Source organism: Malaclemys terrapin, chromosome 4, assembly GCF_027887155.1.
Source record: "Malaclemys terrapin pileata isolate rMalTer1 chromosome 4, rMalTer1.hap1, whole genome shotgun sequence".
In the NCBI taxonomy this organism is placed as follows: domain Eukaryota; kingdom Metazoa; phylum Chordata; order Testudines; family Emydidae; genus Malaclemys; species Malaclemys terrapin.
In genome coordinates this window covers 147,081,257-147,103,108 of record NC_071508.1, presented here as the reverse complement: position 1 = coordinate 147,103,108, position 21,852 = coordinate 147,081,257, and the positions used below count along the sequence as shown (strand labels likewise).

The 21,852-nt window shown below is 41.1% G+C and overlaps 1 protein-coding gene across 2 annotated transcripts in view; it reads right to left on the bottom strand.

Moving 5' to 3' along the window:
• The window catches only part of SAV1 (salvador family WW domain containing protein 1), a 34,218-nt gene extending 12,706 nt beyond the window's left edge, over nt 1–21,512 (bottom strand). Inside the window, exons 1-4 of one of the 2 annotated variants that reach the window (XM_054028112.1) lie at nt 21,235–21,512; nt 17,410–17,850; nt 3,817–4,087; nt 2,567–2,710 (exon numbers count right to left, since the gene is read on the bottom strand). In XM_054028112.1, coding sequence (XP_053884087.1) covers nt 2,567–2,710; nt 3,817–4,087; nt 17,410–17,850; nt 21,235–21,328 — 950 coding nt within the window. In that variant the 5' untranslated portion in view covers nt 21,329–21,512. The remainder of the gene's footprint in view (nt 1–2,566; nt 2,711–3,816; nt 4,088–17,409; nt 17,851–21,234) is intronic. The other variant, XM_054028113.1, reaches the window with a different exon arrangement.
• Nucleotides 21,513–21,852: the final 340 nt, after the last annotated feature.

Sequence of the window (21,852 nt, the reverse complement as noted above, 5' to 3'; positions counted from 1 at the left end):
AACAATCCTTTCCAACAGGTTACTGGAACTGAACACACCCTTGGTGCATAAAAATATCATTGGAATTTATGCCAATTTAAATCTTTACAGGCTCCTGGCATGCCCAGTAGCCACATGTAGCTATAAAACCCATTAAATTATATTACCAGAAGCTTCTTTAAAAAGAACCTGCACATGGAAGCCGCCGAAGATCATCCAAAAATCAATGAATCTGCAACTGCAGTCATTGCTACAATTCTATTAATTTGTCCAAAAATTGATTTCATATTGCAAAATATTAAAGCCTCAATCCCTAGGTTCTCAATTGCTTTTCTTGGTGGTGGTATTGTTGCTCCCTGGTGAGTTGGGTCTGTACATTTCATTTGTTTCTCTGAATTGAGTCAAAAAATGTATTCTTATGGGACAGACTCTTAGCTCCTAAAATAGCATAATTTCTTCTAAAAATATAGTTATACATTTTTTCTATTTTATTTAGTAATGAAGATTTTTGAGCAGGGATGTAGTTGTCAACAGTCTAAATGCAAAATTCTTAATTTTGTTGTGAAATTTGTATAGGTTTGTTTCTAGCACTTTAAGAAATTAAAAAGTAGTTAATAGGCTAGAAAAGATTGAATGTGATTATATTTCCTAAAGCCAGCATAAGGAACTGCAGTGTTCTTGGAATCAAACACATTAAGACTAAGGGTACGTTTATACTTACCTCCGGATCCGGCGGTAAGCAATTGATCTTCTGGGATCGATTTATCGCGTCTTGTCTAGACGCAATAAATCGATCCCGGAAGTGCTCGCCGTCGATGCCAGTACTCCTGCTCTGCGAGAGGAGTACGCGGAGTCAACAGGGGAGCCTGCCTGCCGCGTGTGGACCCACGGTAAGTTCGAACTAAGATATTTCGACTTTAGCTACGTTATTCATGTAGCTGAAGTTGCGTATCTTAGTTCGAAGTGGGGGGTTAGTGTGGACCAGCCCTAAGTCACGCACTCTGGGCTCTCTAGCATATTATTCCAATTGTTGACGTGAACAGTAAGGAGCACTTTGCAACATTTTTCTCCACAGATGGATCTTCCTTTAAAAACTGTGAAACTCATCAGCCCAGTGTTCTTATATGCCATTTCACATACCTGTGTGATTAAACAACTACAGGACTATTGCTTCCTTGCCCTCTGGAGACCCTGGAAACCCAGGAGGCAACAGTCATACTCCCATGGAGTGAGCTGCACATGTTGGTTATGAACAAACCTTTGGGAATGTCTGCACTACAATTAATCACTCATGGCTGGCCCACACTTACAAGGCTTGAGCTGTGGGGCTGTTTAATTACAGTGAACTTCCGGGCATGGAAGGACTTCCTAGAGTCCACGCCCAGAAGTCTAGGCTTCAATTAAACAACCCTGCCACCCGAGCCCTGTGAGCCTGAGTCAGTCAGCACAGGCCAGCCCTGGGTGTCTCGACCAACCCTTCGTATTTAGTTTCAGGGTTTAACTCCATTTGACAGCTCCTTACAGTGGAAAGGGAACAACAAACAGACTCTTTTCCTAGAGAAAAACTGTATAGGAAATTCCTGCTAATTTACAAATAAATAAAAGTTAAAAACCCAAACTCAGAACAGAGAAAACTGTTCTGTTTGGTGGGGAAAGGAATGAACTGGATTCTTCAAGCTGCAACTGACCCTCTCCCAAAAGATAGGCACAATATTTCTTGAATTCCCCATCTTGCTCTGCTGGTAGAAGGTCATATTACTACGGGTCCAGCCCGACCTAATGGATAAATTTGGTTTGTCAGAGGGTGGAGGAAAGAGAATCCTCCCCTCAGGCGCTGGAGGATCAGCAATCGGAGATTTCTGAGGTTCACAAGAGCTGCATCAACTACACACACTCAGCACAAGCAGCCATAACAGTGTGGATTGCATCAGACCTGCAATGTTACTTCAGCGCTGTCTGTTTATATTTAAAATATACTACTCTGCAAGACTAAATTGGGTTTGCTTGGGCGCATGTTTTATCCACAACCGTACCTCCTTCCTATGCCTATTACTGTCACAGCACTTATCCTCTACCTAAGGCAAAACAAACCTCCCAAGACTAGATTTAATACCACTAGTGTGACACCCAAAGATCAGTAACCGCTTACTGTGAAATAAGTCTCTCCACATCCGACCAAATATGTTATCTTGACACCAATTTTGATTTCGCTGCAGAAAGCCTGATGTTAAACCTCTATCAAACACTGGGGGGGGTTGGGAGAAGAATGAAGGGGACATATTCTAACCCCATCTTCTTTAATATACTGTTGATGTCCCAACGATATAGTTACTAGTCTCAAGCATCCTTGTACCTGGTCCCCACAACTTTTGCATATGGCTGCACTTGTGTTCTGAATAACTGAAAATATCTGCTATAACTTTCTACATTTAATTCTACTGTCAATAATAGTGCCTATGCAATGAAACAAATTAATTTACATAATGCAAAAAAAGGTATTTGTTGAAATACAGCTATAAAGAAAAATACATTTTTTTTTAAAAGACAGAAGTAAGTCATTTTGAGAGGAATGAAAAAAGATACTCACTTTACAGGAGCCCTGGCATAGACCTGTAGCCAGTCAGGAATCTCTGCAGTGTGGTATGGATTTGCAGGCACTAGAAGGGGCTGGCTTCTCTCAGCTTGCTGTGGTTGATAAGTCACGGGTGGAGGTTGATCATAACGAGGAACGCTGTACAAAGAACAGAGATATAAATCTAAAATGTATCAATTCAATAACCTCCAAAAGCAGCAAATTAAATATAATATACTAGCATAATTGAAATGTTAATTTTGACCAAAATGTTAAAATCTTAATAAAAACTACTGATCAATCCAGCCACTTACAACAATAGGAGTCATGTATGCAGACTGATGGCATCACAGCATACAGGTAGGTTGCATTTAATTTTAAATGCTCCAGTATTTAATTTTAAATACTCTTTACTGGGAGTAAGGAGACTTTCTGCAGTCATTTTTAATAAGAATTGTGCCATGGTCTTTTGTGTTTAGAATAAAATAATGTAAACACTACTGCATTTATCACATTGTACAAACTCATATAGGACCATTTCACCTGTTACCCCACTGCCTTTTTACTAACATGGTCTGACCAAAAATTAAAAACCGATTTTAACAGATAAAATAGGCAAGTATCATTTAGCTGATCAACCCAAAATTCACTGGATTTAGAACAAATGTGTTCTAGTTACATTTGGTACAAGCTATTCCACAATGTTATCTATTGTTCCATATTGAGAAATAAGAAAAATAGTACAGCAGGGACAAGCGTGTTGAGTATACTAACAAAAAGTTATCAACATTTATATTGTGTGTAGATGAAACAGGGACTTTCATTTTAGAGCAGAACTAGCCCATGTTTAAAATGGCAAAGTGCCTCTTCATCAGGATTATTATTACAGGTTATTTGTGAGGACAGCCTGCTGGAAGGTAAGATTTAACAGCTTCCTTTCGACCTGTAACATTTTTCTCCTCCCGAAGTATTCTGTCAATCTTAATGAATATTAATAGTAAAGTACAATGATGCATTGTTCTTGATTAGTTGGTAGCAATATTCTGTGCTCTGAACTTACATGAAAATTAACACAGCTCAGGAAACAGAAGCCTTAAGGTTATCGCTTTTTACAATTAATTCAACTTGGACAGAAACCAGTAAAGTTTCATGTATAAAAATAATATATAACAGATCAGTGATGTGCTAAAACAGAAAAGCTCGATTTTCCTATGCTAAATTGGATCAGAATGTAGTCTGCAACAAAATTAACATTGATAGCCTACCTGGGAGCACAGGGATGTTTGTACTGAGCTCTTTTATTGATGTGATCTACATAATACACTCCAAATTCTGCTGACTCAACTCTTTCCCATCCAGGAGGCAGCCCCTCACGCTCAAGTGGATGGCTCCAATGAGTTGTATTAGTGTTATGATCAATGTAGTATTTCCTTCCTCTAATAGTCCAGTCCACTGACCAGCCAGGAAGAAGAGGTAAATCTTCAGAACTGTGATTTGTTAAATTTCCTAGTGATGTAGCAGGAATCCTGCCAATGCCTGAAAAAAACATAAGAGAATTCAGCCAAGCTGACAACAATGCTTGAAATTGGTTGACTGACTTACCAAAAAAAGTTGTAATTACTTTCCTCAGGAAAGCAGTAAAAGACGGTCATGTTCTGAATGAATTATAACTCAAGAAAAAGGCTGCAGCAGATTTACAACGTTTGTATTCACACATTGTTTTTCTCTACATATTTCAAATTAGAACTGGTCAAATGAATCACTAATTATTGGTTAATTAGAACATTATATGTATGGATTGACCAACAACAAGAGCAATAATCCTTTTGTAAGTCAGGTCTCACTTCCTGAAAAAAGAAAAAGCGAAGCAGTGTTTGGTTTCCATAATATAATCTGAACCTCTGTCACCAGGTACTCTTGATTTTACCCACAATGCACTGGACGAATGTCATAGCAGTTTTATCTATATTTACTAAAATTATGTTTGGAGCTCAATGTCCAGCTGACTTGCCTCCACGAAACTCAGTTAAGACTTACTGGCTCCGTTTACCTTAGAAAAGTATGTAATGTATTTAATAGGGATGACACTGCAATCGTATTACTAACATGTTGAATTCCTGAGCAGGGCTGGCAGACATGGGATTTTAAATGCCTGAGCATATTTAAACTACAATTTATGTTAGTAATACATTACAGTTACATCTACCCTATTTACCTACTAAATACAGCTACAATATTTTTCTAGTGTAAATGGAACCTTCCAAAACCATTCAGCATCAGACAAGCCTTCCTAATTTACCTACACAGGCAGTCACAGAAACAGAAGGGAGGGAAGAGATGTAGAAGTTAAAGTAAGACAATGGAACAATTGATTATATCATATGCTTACATAACCACAAAAGATAATTCAATAACATTTTAAAATCATTACTTTTTAAATATACAAATAATAACACTTACATGCATTATAGAAATTAGTGCACCAAGTACTAATAAACACAATAAAAATGTCATTTCAATTTTTATATCTTTTCCTTCTCATTATGTATTGTGGAACTTTAGGGAGGACTCCATGTCAGTCAAAGTACAGTTGAAATGAGAAAACCTCCAGCAGAGATAAAAACATGGCTGAAAATGTAAAACACATGGTGACCTAACCAAAATGTTCACAGATCACTAAGTTTCATTCCTTAGACGCTTGATACCCAGTACAATGTTGGCACAATTTAAACTCTTCTTCATATATCCTTGAAATATAAATTTATTTTCCTGAACTGCAGTTACATTTACATTCCCAGTTAGATACTCCTCTAGCTGCAGAGAAATCCCTAATTCAATACAGCAAAAGCTGTTTTATCTGGCACTTCATCAATTGGAAAGCTCTATAAACCGGCATTTCTGATCTTCATTGAAATGCTGGTTTATAGTCGGGTTGGTGCGGGGACAGCAGGGGGTTGGGGTGCAGGCTCTGGGTGGGCGTTTAGGTGCGGGAGGGGGTGAGGAGTGCCGGATCTGGGGGCCACTCACCTCGGCCAGCTCCCTGCAAGCGGCGACCTGTCCCGGGCTCCGGCTGTTCCTAGGTGGAGGCATGGCAGGCAGCTTTGTGTGCTGCTCCCCCACCTCCGCCCCAGTGCCTGGGAACCGCGGCCAACGGGAGCTGCGGGGGTGACACCTGTGGGCGCAGGCAGCGTGCAGAGCTGCCTGCTGCGCCTCCACCTAGGAGCAGCTGGAGCCCGGGATGTGTCACCACTTGCGGGGAGCTGCCAGAAGTGAGCGCCCGCCTGGATCCAGCATGCGTACCCCCTTCCGGGTGCCCTAGCCTGCTGCCCTGAACCCCCTCCCACACACAAACTCCCTCCCAGAGCCCACGCTCCACACCCTCTCCTGCACCCCAACCCCAACCCCCAGCCCCACATCCACTCCCTCTTACTTAACCGGCAATTTTTTACTTACCGGCACCCCCCTTCCCCCAACATGCCTGATCAAACAACTTTTACTGTACTTTCAAATGCCATAATAAAATACACATTTTACTTGATTCCAGCATTCCCAACTAGCTGATAAATGTCCTATTAATGCTATATTTTCTCACTGAACCATATAGGAGTTCAGATTTTTTCCTCTTTCAGAAGTTAAACAATTGATTCTACCACAGTACTAATGTCTCCACAGATGTTGGAATAAATACTTCCTCAGCTTTGGCTCTTCAGAAATAAAAACGTGTGCGAGTGTATGAGAGAGAGAGAGATGGAACTATCGGTATCATCCAAAGAATACCACTAAAAGAAAACGATCTATGCTAGCTCATCCAAAAAGCAGTACTGAAGCCAGACGAAACTTCACCATTACTCTTTCTCTGCCTAACCATGTGTTATAAACAGATATCACACATACAGCTTCTCCTTTGTACTCATCCTTCCACTTCTGCTATCAGGGGAAATTATGAACATGCTTTCCTTCTGACAGTTCACCCACAGATCAACACTGGCACATAAAGGACATTCTTTTCGATCTTTTGCTGACCAGTTTAGATCTAGTCCAGCACAAGTACTGGAGTAACACCTTGCCTGCACTTTCAGTCTGTGATATTAGCCATCAGCAATATGGTAACTGGAAATTATTCAAAGTGAAGAAACACAGGAAACGAGGGACTGACGTCCTCTCTTCCCTGTCAGCCCCACTGAGCACTGGTCCTGAAAACATTTCTATTTGTCAACAAAAATATTTCTAACCCTGACAAGTTATGAAATATTTGACCTTAGAGTATTAAAATATTTTTGCTATTTCCGTAAGTTAGCACGTGTACCAATGCTGTGGTTCCCTCTCGCCGGTACTGATCCTGAGAAGGAATCTGCAACCTGGACCTTATTTCCCTGTGGAGTCCCATTGAAGGCAGGGAAGAGAAAGGCGTTCCAATTTCTATTTCCAAGAGGAAATACAATTTTCCAATTAAGCTACTTGAAAAGATACTGGACTTCAGATAAACAAGTCCAATATTTACTCCAATTCACTGGACTGTTATGATTGTGACTTCTTGGATGTGTAAATAAGAACTACTTATGGTGTCAGCACTAGCATTGGATTCAAATACTCTCTGACGTCACTAGAAGAAAGAACCTCAACATAGGAATAAACGTTAACTTTCCTTTCAGTTTACATTTAAAACGAGCACATGCTTAAGTGTTGTGTTTTTTACTCCCTCTTCAATTACAGCATAATTTAGCAGCCAATATATACACCTGTGGACAGAGGTTAATGCTTAATTAAGTTTCAAAGCTGGGATTACAAGGCTTCAGATGGAGCTAAAACCCATTCTATGGACTAACAGTTAGGACTTGTTTATGTGGGAAGTTATTTAAACCACTATATTTATCCCAGTATAACAGCCCACGTGGACACGCAAAAGTCTAGTCTATACTTAAAAATTAGATCGACCAAGCTATGTTGCTAGGACCCTGTGCACCATAGTTCGGCTGATTTAACCCCCGCAGTGTAGATGCCGCCTCTTGAGAGATGAATTAACCCCTTCAGCTGATGTAGGAAGGGTCTACACTGCAGCGCTGTAGCTGTGTCACTGTAGCGGCTGATGTATAGACAAGGCCTTATATTTAAGTAAATTTGGTGCCACAAAAAAACAGACAAGAGCTAAGAGGGGAAAGGGAACATTGTAATCAGGATTATTTTCAAGTCTGTTACCTTGTGAATCACCAAGACGAGGAAGTAATTGCTATACTTCATTGGAAAGGCAAGACTTCTTGTTTTCCTAGTTTCTATAGCGTTAAGTTATAGCCACAGACCTTAAAACAGTCACTAGTCCCTCACACAACGCAATACTATTTTGGCACTGTTTCTGGACTTAACATAGCAAGAACCAAACCAATGTAATTTTTTGATCCCCGGATAAACTTTTTTTTTTTTTTTTTTTAATAAATCTATAACTGAAGCAATCAATAGTTATGAAACGAAAGGCTAGATTTACAGGTAACAAAGGGGCTAGAAGTATATAGAAAGCTGTAAACGGTCACTTATAGTTTCATGTATACCTTTTCCTTAAGTCATAAAAACACCATCAGTATTTTCTTGAGGTTGTTGAAAGTTAGAAGAATTCAGATTCTATTTGTGAAGTACAGCGTCTCATGCCCTTTGAATCGTTGTGGCATTCAACTATAATTAGCTTAATTTAGACATTTGTTTGTATAATTGGAGTTATTGAATATCAAAATAAACCACACTCACTGCTTTTGCTTATAACATTCTATGAAGGAAGTATTCAGCAGATGCTTCCTTGAAATGAGAATATACAACAGGAATATTTCCCACTGTAGCTTAGAACAACAACAGGAGAGGAAAAAACGACTGTTTTTTTAGACTCCTGTAAGTATCAATAGTAAGAGTGGGCACCACTTCAAAGGCTAGATAAACATTTAATCTTTTTCACAATTGCTGGTCAAAGAAGGGAGGGGCATTTAAAGTATTAACCAGGAAAATAGTGTGTTATAACAGGATATTTTACTAGACTGCAAGACAACCTGAAACACAGTAAGCGGAAAGTTACACCTGACAGAAATATGCCTGGTACTTTACAGTCATGTAAGGTTACAAGAACCCTGCCTTGAGGAGCTTTGTAAGAATACTTATTAATTCTACTTCTACAACAGCTGAGGACCCGAAATGTGTATCAGTGCCCATTTTAAGGCACTATAGAAACACACCACAAAGTCCATGGCTCAGAGCATTCAGAACTAGATTCAGATAATATAAAGTATGTATTCTGACAATGACTGGTTGAGGAACAAGTTAATTTTAAGTCTGAGAGTTCTTTCAGTAGAAGTGTGGGGGCAGATATTTAAAACAAGATGGAACTTTGGCGTGCCTATTAGTGGGTGGCGTGCTCCCAGTCTAACTCCTCCACTGCAACTTTTCTTTTAAAACCTGCCCTCTCTATCCTGGCTAAAACTTCTCTTTTCTCCTGGTACTTTCTTGGGTTAGATCTCTGCCACTGTATTAGCGGCTAGACAGGCTTTGCGTTTCCTGCTCAGAGACGGAACAGCTTCTGCAAAATGGTTTCTGTTAGCACTGTCTCAGTCCTTTCCAAGTTATAACTCTTTTACTCTCTGCTTAAAGGGGGGGTTCTCTCATATGAAAGTGGCTTTCTTAATGAGAGTTACCAAATGTCAGGAGTGGTCACAACTGTATTCTCATTTACTGGCCTGCAATCCCTGCCCAGACTGCATCACTTAAACCCCGTAGTCTGGAACCTGTCTTTTCTCATTTGCCATTTCTGTTTCTCTCTGACTCCAATGTTTTCTTTTTACTTTAACTACTGGTCTTAAGGAATCTCAATGCTGCCTTGTTATTTTTGGCTTGGCTTTTCCTCTGTGCCGTAACATGCTGCCTTCAGTTCAATCCTCTGAACTAACTGGCAACTAGCTTCTGAGTTTTTACGTAGTGTTGCAAAGCAGAGGAATCCTGTTGAATCTAGTCTGCTCTCCTTAGGGATGCAACTGTGTATTATCTCACTAGTCTGCTAAAAGAAAATGTAAATGGATAGAGACCATTTTTATTATCCATATTTTACAATACTTCATGTATTTCCAGGTTTTAAGCCAGGCTCTACATTAAGTCTCTTTTTGAAAACCTTCAGCAGCACAATGCTTCAACACTAGGATCCAAGCATCAGTTTTTAGCATTGTGTTTTACCATATATCATGGAATCCAGAGACGACCGCAAAGGAGCTCCTTTGCATCACAATATCAATTCTTATAGAAATGGACCTGCAATGCAACGATGCCTTTCAATTCAAAATCAAGTCTTTGTTTGTGCATGCACCACAGAGAGAACAAAACAGATGTATTGCACAAATGATTTTGTAGTCCAATCAAAGGGATCTTTCTGTGGGAATACCCTGCTTGGAAAAAACGGGTCACTGGAATCTATTCTGAGTGGAGGTCTCAGTTCTGCCATAGATCATCTCTTTGGCCAATCAATTGGGCTGATGGAATTGTGCTGGAAGAGAGCAGAAGACCTCAGAGTGGCTAGAAAGAGAAGGAGGAGGGGTGTGTGTGTGTGGGGAGGTGTGTGTATGGGGTGGGGAGGGGTGTGTGGGTGGGTGTGGGTGTGAGAGAGAGAGAGAGAGAGAGAATGAACCTCAGCGTGCTACCATTCATCTGATGCAGAACCGGAAAGGTGGCGCAGTTTTAGATCCCACTGTCCTTGACCAACATGAAAACGGTTGAAGGACAAGTACAGGCTATTGAATAAGACCCTCAGACTTGCTTGTGTTTTGTTCTAATATCTTGAGCACCCACATCCCAAAGCTGGTCTAGAAACCTGATGTGAGGTAATCTCACCCCCCCCCATCCCAAAAAAATCTCAGGATGGGGAACAGGACAGGGAGACACAAGAACTACGGTTTAGTTTTGGGGCGGAGGCAGTACGTTTTTCAACTACCACACCAACTATCACCATTAACTAGATTTGCAACCCTTAGATACTCAAATACCATTCTCTTCCCACCCATCCCAAAGTTGCTGGCTTTACTCCCACCATGTACCTTACATAAGAGCACAGGTGAAACATTCCCCACCACAACCAGACAAAAAATGAATTTAAAGTCTGGAACAAGATCAACGAGAACAAGCTGTGAAAACTGTGTTGCTATAAAATTATTGTAGAATCAGCGCAGTAGTTTAAAAAGATAAGAATAATGTAGAAGTCAAACATTTTCCCAATTTCTTTTTCTACAAACATCACCAGGCTTGTTAAAACAGCTTTCTGTTATTGGTTCCCAAATAAACCTTCCACTTGACCATTAACCTCACTGCTTGTTTCTTTTCCTTTTCCCCATGTTATATGAACCATGAATCCTTGTTTACAATTATGAAGAGTCATGATTTGACATGAGCAGCATCTTTTGCTTTCATTATCATTCAATGTGTAATGTTAATCATTTTCATCTTCTGACATACCTGAATGGCTGAAAATACACCTCTGAAAGTACCCCCATACAAGTGACTTCAAAGCTCACTGATTTTCATGTACATGTCAGTCAGTTTTATGGCTTATCTACAATTACAAATGACTCAAGAGATATGGTTATAACCCAGCTTGAATCTGAAGCACAGAGAGGGCTTTAACCAGGGACCAGTCAAAGGCTTTAACGTAGGAATGGAGAAGAGAAGAAGAAAAATAACCTCTCAAATTGTACCTATGTTTCAGATGTCAGAGAGGCAGCTAAAGATAAAAAAAAAAATTAGGAGAGGGAAGGGTCTGGGGTAGAGAGGTAGATTTTGGGAACCACCACCATTAAGGTGTTAATCAAAAACAAAGTTACTGAGAGCAAGAAAAGGCGGGGACTGAGAAGAGAACCTGAACATCAGATAGGCGGGAAACAAGGAACTCTGGGGGATGAAAGGTTAAGGTAAAAAGCCACCATTAAAGAAGATACCAACCCCAACTGTTTAAAAATCATATTTGTTATTTTTAAGCTAGAGTTTATTTTACAGGAATTCTGGAATTCTTTGTATTTCCCTTGTGGTTTAAACCTTTGAGGTTCATTTGGGTCATGTTTTCAAGCCTCTCTCTGGAATCATGAGAGTTACAATCTTCATGTAATCACTTAATTCTAGGAGCTGAAGCTTTAAGAAAAACACCAATATCGCGAGATCACCAAAAATATAAACACATGAGAACTGGCCACACTAAGATACTGAAGGAGTGGTAGGAGAATCAGGAAAGCAGAATCATGGAAGCCAAAAGGAGAGAGGAAGTGGATTAAGAGCAGAGACTAACCACTACTGAAGACCTAAAACACATCATGAAGGAAAAGGACAAAAGCAAGCCCTTGTAAATTGAGCTAGAAAGTAGTCATTTCAATAGGGCTTGAAAAAAATCCATTTGCCCAGTGCAAATAGGAGTCATTCCTAGGCTAAGACAGACCAGTGCTGCCAGTCCTGATTGGGTGAGAGAAGGGGAGCTTGGTGGGTCTAGAATACACCGAGGTTCTTCTAGATGTGGGGTGGCCCAACATTGACTGACTGACCTGGTGTTTGTTGTGTGTGGGGGCAGCATTAACTGGAGAAGCAAAGTTCAGCCAGCAAGACACTGGGTCTTCAGGCATAAGCAAATGGAGATCACTGAAGTACAACAGCAGCAGAGAGGAGCTCTGCTTGAGGCACATGTATATTTCAGTCTGATGATGAGTAGGTTTAATCCTTGAACTAGTAGGCATTAAGTATTTTTTTTTTTTCAAGCCTTAGTCATTGTGACTTTGATTAAGCCAATTTTGATTAAGTAGAGAGGTTGGAAGCTAGATTGGAGGGGGATAAAGAAAGGGACTGAGGTGAGGACATGAAGTCAGCAAGTAAAAAGCATGCTCCAAAATTCTGGAGACAAAGGAAAGACAGAGATAGGACAGCAGACCATACTGGATAAAGAATTTTTTTTTTTTTTTTTTTTTTTTTTAAGATGGAGGAGTGAGCCAGAGGAAAGGAAGCAGTTGAAGAAAGGGGAGGGGGGAATCCGAGGGAGCCAAGGATGATAAAGGAAGGGCCAAGGGAATAGGTTAAAGGATTAAAGACAGTTGATGATAACACAGTCAAATAAGAATAAAGGAAGGTAGAACTGGGGTGAATTGGGTGGAAGATAGATGAAGTTTCAGTTAAAAAATCTTGTCAAATATTTTGTTTTTGAAAAGATAACTACAAGGCTGTCAAGAGATTAAATAAATGGTATTCTATTCTTGTTCAACAGTGCAATTAATCGCAATTAATTTTTTAATCATGCGATTAATCGTGATTAATTTTTTAAATAGTTTTGGATGTTTTCTATATTTTCAAATACATTGATTTCAATTATAACACGGCATACAAAGTGTACAGTGCTCACTTTATATTTATTTTTGATTACAAGCACTGTAAAAAACAAAAGAAACAGTATTTTTCAATTCACTTAAGTACCGTAGTGCAATCTCTTTATCATGAAAGAAACTTACAAATGCAGAATTACGTACAAAAAAAATGCATTAAAAAATAAAAGAATGTAAAATTTTAGAGTTTGCAGGTCCACTCAGTCCTACTTCTTGTTCAGCCATCGCTCAGACAAACAAGTTTGTTTACATTTGCAGGAGATGATGCTGCCCACTTCTTGTTTATAATGTCACCTAAAAGTGAGAATAGGTGTTCGCATGGCATGGTTGTAGCTGGCATCGCAAGATATTTACATGCCAGATGCACTAAAGAGTTATATGTCCCTTCATGCTTAAACCACCATTCCAGGGGACATATGTCCATGCTGATGACAGGTTCTGCTCCCTAACAATCCAAAGCCATGGAAACTGACATGTTTATTTTCATCATCTGAGCCAGACGCCACCAGCAAAAGGTTGATTTTCCTTTTTGGTGGTTCGAGTTCTGTAGTTTCCGCATCGGAGTGTTGCTCTTTTAAGATTTCTGAAAGCATGTTCCACACCTCGTCCCTCTCAGATTTTTGAAGGCACTTCAGATTCTTAAACTTTGGGTCGAATGCTGTAGCTATCCACAGAAATCTCACATTGGTATCTTCTTTGCGTTTTGTCAAATCTGCAGTGAAAGTGTTCTTAAAATGAACAATATGTACTGGGTCATCATCCAAGACTACTATAACATGAAATATATGGTGGAATGCGGGTAAAAGAGAGCAGGAGACATACAATTTTCCCCAAGGAGTTCAGTCACAAATTTAAGTAACTCATTTTTTTAACAAGCATCAGCAGCATGGAAACATGTCCTCTGGAATGGTGGCCAAAGCATAAAGGGGCATACGAATGTTTAGCATATCTGGGACATAAATGCCGGCTACAAAAGTGCCATGCAAATGCCGTCTCACTTTCAGGTGACATTGTTAATAAGAGTGCAGCATTATCTCCTGTAAATGTAAACAAACTTGTTTGCCTTAGCGATTGGCTGAACAAAAAGTAGGACTGAGTGGACTTGTAGGCTCTGAAGTTTTACATTGTTTTGTTTTTGAGTTTTGCAGTTGTATAACAAAAAACAATAATCTACATTTGTAAATTGCACTTTTACAATAAAGAGATTGCACTACAGTACTTATATGAGGTGAACTGAAAAATACTATTTTGTTTATCATTTTTACAGTGCTAATACGTATAATCAAAAATAATATACACTTTGATTTCAATTACAACACAGAATACAATATATATGTAAATGGAGAAAAACATTCAAAATATTTAATAAATTTCAATTGGTATTCTATTGTTCAACAGTGCAATTAAAACAGCGAGTAATCATGATTAATTTTTTTGAGTTAATCATGTGAGTTAACTGCGATTAATCAACAGCCCTAACAACTACGACCTAGGCTGAGAAAAACGCAAAGGAAGAGGAAGCTGGGAGGGAACTGAAGATAAAGAACTGGGTTCACATTCTCATTGGCAATGAAACACATCAAATAGTTTAAAATTGCATGCTGGGGGGGAGGGGGGGAGACAGTGCTTTTGTGCAAAGAAACAGAATGTCCTTTTTTTGCTCCTCCCCTCACACTAAGCAGCAGCAGATTTAATCCCTGATTCTACGACTGCCACAGGAGACCTCTAGAATTGACAAGTATCTAAGTCACTTTTACTAATGCTCAGTCAAGCTAGGAGCAATAAAGATATGGGAATGACTGACAATAGAGAACCAAATTTAGAAGCTCCCTTCTGTTTTCCAGCAATCAGAGAGGTGAAAAGGGCAGAGAGAGGAAAGTCCTATGTCAGCAGTTGTTTGTGTAGGTCTCAAATAGCTGCAGGGGAGAGAACTTTAAACAAACAGAAAAATGTGACTGTAAAATCACAAATAGTTGGCAGGGTGACCCAGAGACAGTACCAACAACTACTTTTAACTTGGTTTGGAAATTAACTAGATTTCAACGGATAGTGTCCCTTTTAATCACATAAAAAGAAACCCAGTTTTCCATTTCCAGTGTATCAAAGACTGTTGCTGTTCCACCAAGCATCAATAATGTTTTCCAAAACTGTTCTGACCAGCCTATATTAGCACTTAAATCATTTTCAATATTGCTTTGGGGAAACGGTTTCAGCCATGGTTCACTGTTTCCTACGATAGGGTTTTTAAAAACTGATGGTTGTAATTTAATAGGAACACATGACTTATATGGATGCCCCTTTTCAAACATATCAGATGTATTATTTAGCATTTAGCAAATAAAACTGCATAAAAGTCCTCACAGTAAAGCTTTATTATTTACTGATTTTAAACAGTATTACTATCATTACTCTTTGGAACTCAGTTTTTCCCCTAACTATTCACTGAATAAGAAGTTTTCTGTAACAAAAGCATTTCTCTGTCAAGCTAAAAATTCCATACATGAGGTCAGTAACCTTAAAGTCTTGACATTCTTAATAACAGAGTTGTTTTCTTAGAGACAGCAGATTTACTATTTTGCTTATAGTTTACACATAAAGACGAACTGAATGTATTTCACAGCAAAAACACTTACGTACATGTTTAAAGTTTAAAATAGTTTCTTTAAAATACTCTTTGTATAAGATGTTTTATATTAATCAAATGTTAGAACATAAGTACACAAGTTCTCTTTTTTTAAGGTCACTTTTCTATGACCAATAGAGTGGTTCCACAGATGCTGTACAAGTTTCACAGATTCTCAGTAGCTTTCCATTGTAAGGAGAAGATTCATACCAAAACACCACAAAAATCATTCAGGAGTGCCATAGCACACAGAGCAGAGCAATGTAGAATTACTGTGCTGGAATGCCATCAAGGTTTTGATTAAGCAAAGCACTCTATCCTCTTTATTGTGGTATTTGACTTCAGATTGTTTATAAACAAAACTACAACTCACAATTTATGTCCATTCTATACATATTTAATGGATGCAGCAAAAGTCTACTGCAAGTTGGCAAAAGCAAGCCAACTAAAGGCTACGATGTTACCACAGGGCTGTATTTTAAGAGTGCAGATATGATTCATGTCAATTCTCATAGCGTTTTAACAAAGGGGATTAAAATGTGCAAGTGAGCCAAAATTAATTATGTGACAATTTTACCTCATCAGTATTTTGAGTGAGCTGGTCATAATTTAAGGGGAAAGAGTACTTCATAGTCCAGGCTTAGAATATCACTCACTTGGCTTCCATTTTGCACTCAATTAAAATACAGTATTCATTTTAACTCTTGAAATATACAAGGAAAAATAGGTCACTTATAGGCGGATAGTACACATTATATACACCTCTACCCCGATATAACGCGACCCGATATAACACAAATTCGGATATAACGCGGTAAAGCAGCTGGGAGCCCCGGACCCTTTAAAGTGCCGCCCAAGCCCCGCTGCTTTACCGCGTTATATCTGAATTCATGTGGTTCCCCGGGCCCTTAAATCGCCGCCCGAGCCAGGCCTCCGGCATCTGGGCTCAGGCAGTGATTTAAAGGGCCAGAAGCTCTGGCTGCTGTGGGGAGTCCCAGGTCCTTTAAATCCCCGCCCGAGCCCCAATGCCGGAGCTCCGGTGGTGCTTTAACGGGCCGGGGGTTCCCCACAGTGGCTGGAGCACCGGGCCCTTTAAATCGCCGCCCGAGCCCGGCCTCCTGCAGCCAGGCTCAGGTGCGGATTTAAAGGGCCAGAGGCTCCGGATGCTGTGGGGAGTCCCAGGCCCCTTAAAGCGTCGCCCGAGCCCCGCTGCTGGAGCTCCGGTGGTGATTTAAAGGACCCGGGGCTCCCCGCAGCGGCTGGAGCACCAGGCCCGTTAAATCACCGCTGGGGAACCCGGTCCAGTCTGGCACAGCGTACCGGCTCTTGCTGGTACACCATACCGAACTGGACCCGATATAGCCTGGTCTCACCTATAAGGCAGTGAGATTTTTTGGCTCCCGTGGACCGTGTTATATCGGGGTAGAGGTGTACTTAACATTATTTTAAAAATTCAGAAGTGTATCACTTTATTTAAAGAAATAAAGGCTATGTGGCTTCTGGAGAATGGTATAATCTGTTTAATAGATGTATTTGTAAAAAATATACAATATTAAGCCTGGACAAATATAAGATATCTCCAATTCTGTCAGGAGTTAAATAAGTTTAATATTAAAAAGCCATCCTACAAAGTATCTTTTTTTTTTTTTAAACATGCACATTTCGTTTCCTTCTCTACAGAATATATGCAACCCTATTTCCTGGTTGCCATAAATATAAACAAGCAAACTTTGTATCAGAAATGTAATTAAAATAGGAGAACTAGAGACTATAGAGCAATACTAATAAAAAACATGACCAGAAGCATCATTAAGAAATATTTCCATACCAAAAATATTTCCTATGAATTATCTAAAATAACCACTTGCCTGCAGTATGCCTCCCTTGACTCTGTGACATCCTTTGGAAGAGATCATTGTTATGTTCATAATATCTATAGTTCTCATGTACACGATCACTTAGCTGATGCCTCCTTTGACCATCATAAAAATCATAGTAATAGCGGGCACCAGCATCTCCATTTTCTGTAACAGAGTTAGCTTCTGTTAAAAAGGACTGGGAGGAAGAACCATATTCCCGAGGGACATCAGCCGAATTTCTTGCAAGATAGGAAGGCGCAGATAGTCTGTTGCTTTCTCGCCTCAATATTTCATGAGGTGGCCTCTGAACTGGAGTTCTAAGGAAACTCTGGTTTCTAGAAACTATTCCATCCCCTCCAGCAGAGTAGGCAGAAGAACTCGAGTCAGGAAGGCAGATATCAGTTCGCCTTGGAATGGTCGGACCATGACGGATAAATGAAGGCATCAGATCTGTAAGAGTAAAACATGGTAATTTAAATACAAACTTTGCTACAACAAATGTCCAAATAAGGTGCAAAATAGGTATGCTAATTGGTTGACCCTAATGCTAAATTAGATTGTAGAAATCAGGAAATTCAAAGCTAGGGTTTTCACAGTAACATTAACTCAGCCATTTTAAACAAATATACAGTTAGAGTTCCAAATCCAGAAGGGACCATCAGATAAACTAGTCTGACCTTGGATATATCACAGGCCACCAACACATTACAGCCACATGCACACTAAATCTAACATACGGAATTATACCAAAGTATTAGAGCCCATAGGAGACTAAACTACTGTGTGCCACCAAGAGAGAACATGGGAGACCAGAGGGTACAAATGCTCAAGGCCTTAACAATAGCAGGGAAATTGATTAAATGAGATCCTGGCAAATGACCTGTATCCCACACTGCAGAGGAAGGTAAAAAACCTCAAGGTCATCGCCAACCTGACTTGAGACAAAATTATTTCCACATCCCACATATGGTGATCCGTTAGACCCCTGGAGCACGTGAGTAAGAACCAGTCAGCCCAGCGCCTGAGGGAGATCTCAGTACCACCTCAGAGCACTGGCTCACCTTGCTTTTCATTTCTCTATCTCAAATATCACGAAAGAATCTCAAAGCATCTAGTATTAAGCCTCAAAACATCCATCTAAGGAACTTATCCCCATTTTACAGATTGAAAAATTGAGGCAAAGATAAGTTAATTAGCTTGTAAGCTCTTTAGAAGAGAGGCTTTTACTCTGTTTGTACAGTGACTAGCACAACAGCGTCTCTAGGTACAAATGCAACATACATAAATTATTTGTATTTCACTAGCTTCTAAAGACCCCAACTGAGACTGAAGCACCATATACACATATAGTAAGAGGCAGTTCTTGCCCAGAAGAGCTTGCCATCAAAATAGAGTTCATGTGACTTGTCCAAAGTCACACAGCAAATCAGTGGCAGAACAGAAGTCAAATCTTTCAATTCCCAATCTAATGCCTTATCATGAGGTCTGCATTTCGGTACTTATACAGTGACTGAGTACGTAAGTGACTTTCCCACAGTCTCACAGGAAGTCTGTGGTACACACCCAGGAATAGAACCTATATTTTACTGTATCTATATAACATGGCCTAGCTAGCAATGCTGTAATTCTGAATGCTTTATTTCTCAACCTCAATGTTACATTAATGTATCATAGCATTTAATAGCTCAGCTTTAAGGAAACTGCCATAAGACATGAACATTAATTGCTAAACTGGTTCAGAATCTAAACCATTTTGTCTCTGTCAAGTTAAACACCAACCCTAGAGTGGTAGGCCTCACTCAGAAGGAAAAATATGCCAATGTATTCAATAACTGTTTCTAAAGTTTGTCTTTTAAATTACACCTCAGTAGATGCAATGAACAAATAATTTGCCATAAGAAGTGCTATGACACTAGAGCACACAATGGCTTGTTATTTCACAACAAAACACTGAAAACATTTCTAATGTATAGACAACTTTAAACTTTTTACAAGTTAGCCTTAGCTTGCAAAAAAGAACACTGACTTTAGGAGAGCTGCAAATTGCTCCAATTCATATGAACAAGTTATTAAAGGAACATTGTGAATTTAAATAAAAATCACACTCCTGTGTGAAGAAGATACTGTCTTCTATAACTGAACTGAGAGATTAGAGAAGTTTGTTTACAAAAGTGCATTTGACAACACTTGTGTATAGACAGTTTCCCCTTTTCACATAGGTCTTCCATACAGCAACAAGGAAAAGAACTCTTTCTTTTTTTTAATGGAGGGAAGAATATTTTAAAATCATCAAAAGCTGGCTAGTAGGGTTGACAATTTCCTGGGAAAAACTAGTTTAGGAGGACCACGTGTTAGTAAAAACTGGCTTAAACTGGGGTTAAACAGGGAAAAATAATTGCACCAGTGTCCAGCAAGTTCTGCAAGCCTAGAACGAGTCTTTTCAAATGTTTGATATATCCACTGAAAACTGAGGAACAGTTGGTCTATCCACTACATCAAAGTTGGGCTTCTACAGAATTCTGCATGGCCAAATGGAACTAGACTGGTAGTCTGAAACTCTGCCTGCTTCGGATTGCTTAATGCTTCAAGCCCACAAATCTGCATTACTATCATTTTCACACAATCAAATGTTTGACTTATGTTTATAAAATATTGAAAATTGATGACACACAACTTCCCTGAGAAAATACTAAACCAAAAAAGTACAGACATTCTGATGCTCATTATTATAGTTACATGTATTAGTATTACATCCACTGCAGTTTTACTTTTTGTTTGTACAACCCTAAATTAATCTCTGAATCTGCTGCCTTATGTAACCACAATTTTAATAGGTAACTAAAACTAAGTGTAATGGGGTGTGCATTAACAAAACAGTTTTTAAAAACGAAAATACCTTAAACTGGGTCTAACTGTTTTTCCCAGGGCAGTAAAAACCATGATTTTAGCTGGTAAAAACCATCTCTGGTAAATACCATACAATCCCAGCTGGCTAGAGGATTTATGGGCAGGTGTAGTACCTCAAAAGTTTTAACAGACTTAATTTGCATTTGATTTATTCAGATTGTGGTAGTGCCCAAAAGACCCTCTATTGGGATTGGTGCCCATTACACTCAGTAACGTATAAACAAAACACAGGAGAAAAACAGTCCCTTCCGTGAAATGTATCCTTAAAATAAAAGCAATCACCAACAATTCAAATACGTACAACTTATGTACACTGGCACATACTTCTTACCGTTGACTAGGGTGACCAGACAGCAAATCTGAAAAATCGGGACAGGAGGTGGCAGGTAATAGGAGTCTATATAAGAAAAAGACCCCAAAATCGGGACTGTCCCTATAAAATCGGGACATCTGGTCACCCTACCGTTGACATGCATCTGAGCTATCCCCTCGGATCCTACATATCAAGTTAATAAGGCTCCTCTTCAATTGCAGTCAAAGAACAGAGGTTTTACCATCACATCAGGTGGGCAGGGTGTCACTATAGGCCCCTGCCCACCTCCTGGGGTGAGTGTTGGGGGGGGGGGTCTTTCCCTCCAGTCAGGACTCCAGGCCCGGGGCACGCTCCCCACTAACCCCCGCTCCCCACTGCCCCACAACTCCAGGCCCGGGGCACGCTCCCCACTAACCCCCGCTCCCCACTGCCCCACAACTCCAGCCCTGGGGCGCGCTCCCCACTGCCCCCTGGGGGGCCGCTCCCCACTGCCCCATGACTCCAGCCCTGGGGCACGCTCCCCACTGCCCCCGGGGGGGCGCTTTTTCCTCGCCCCCTCCCCCCAAGCCCGCGGGCCAAGGCTCCTGCCGCGCCGCGCCGCGCCGGACACTCACTGCGGAGCAGCGGGCTGGTCTCCTTCTTCACGTACTTGCCCTGCACCTCGCCCGGCTTGGAGAGCTCCGTGCGCGTCTTCTTCCGGGACAGCATCCCCCCGCCGGGGGGCTCGGGCCCGCGGCCGCCTCACTCCGCGCGGCCCCCGGCGCTGCTCCGCGCGGCTCCCGGCTGCATCGTCCCCGCAGGGCGGCGCGCAGGCCCCGGGCGCTCACCCGCTCAGTGCCGGAGGAACGGGGCCGGGCCGCAGCCGAGCCATGTGCGGGGCCGCCCCTCCGCGCACAGCCCTGTGGGACAGCAGCAGCGCCCGCCTCCGCCGCCGGGCAGCGGGGTGGCGGCGCCCCGTGGCAGCGCCCCCTGCGGCGGGGAGGGCCGCTGCGGCCAACGGGAGGCTCCTCGTGCCCCGCCGCGCCGCGCGGCGTAGAACGTTCGGGGGCAGAGGGTTCCGTGGCCGTTGGGGCAGGAGGGGCGGGGCCATACTCAGGGGGAGGAGCCTTCAGCCCCCCCATCGTGGGGGCAGCAGGGCCCAGCCCCCTTCGCCCCAGCCAGGGGTGTCCCCTGCCCCAGGGGGCTGCTTGGGGACAGACGCCTCTGGCTGCCCAGGGCTGCTGGTGGGCGGC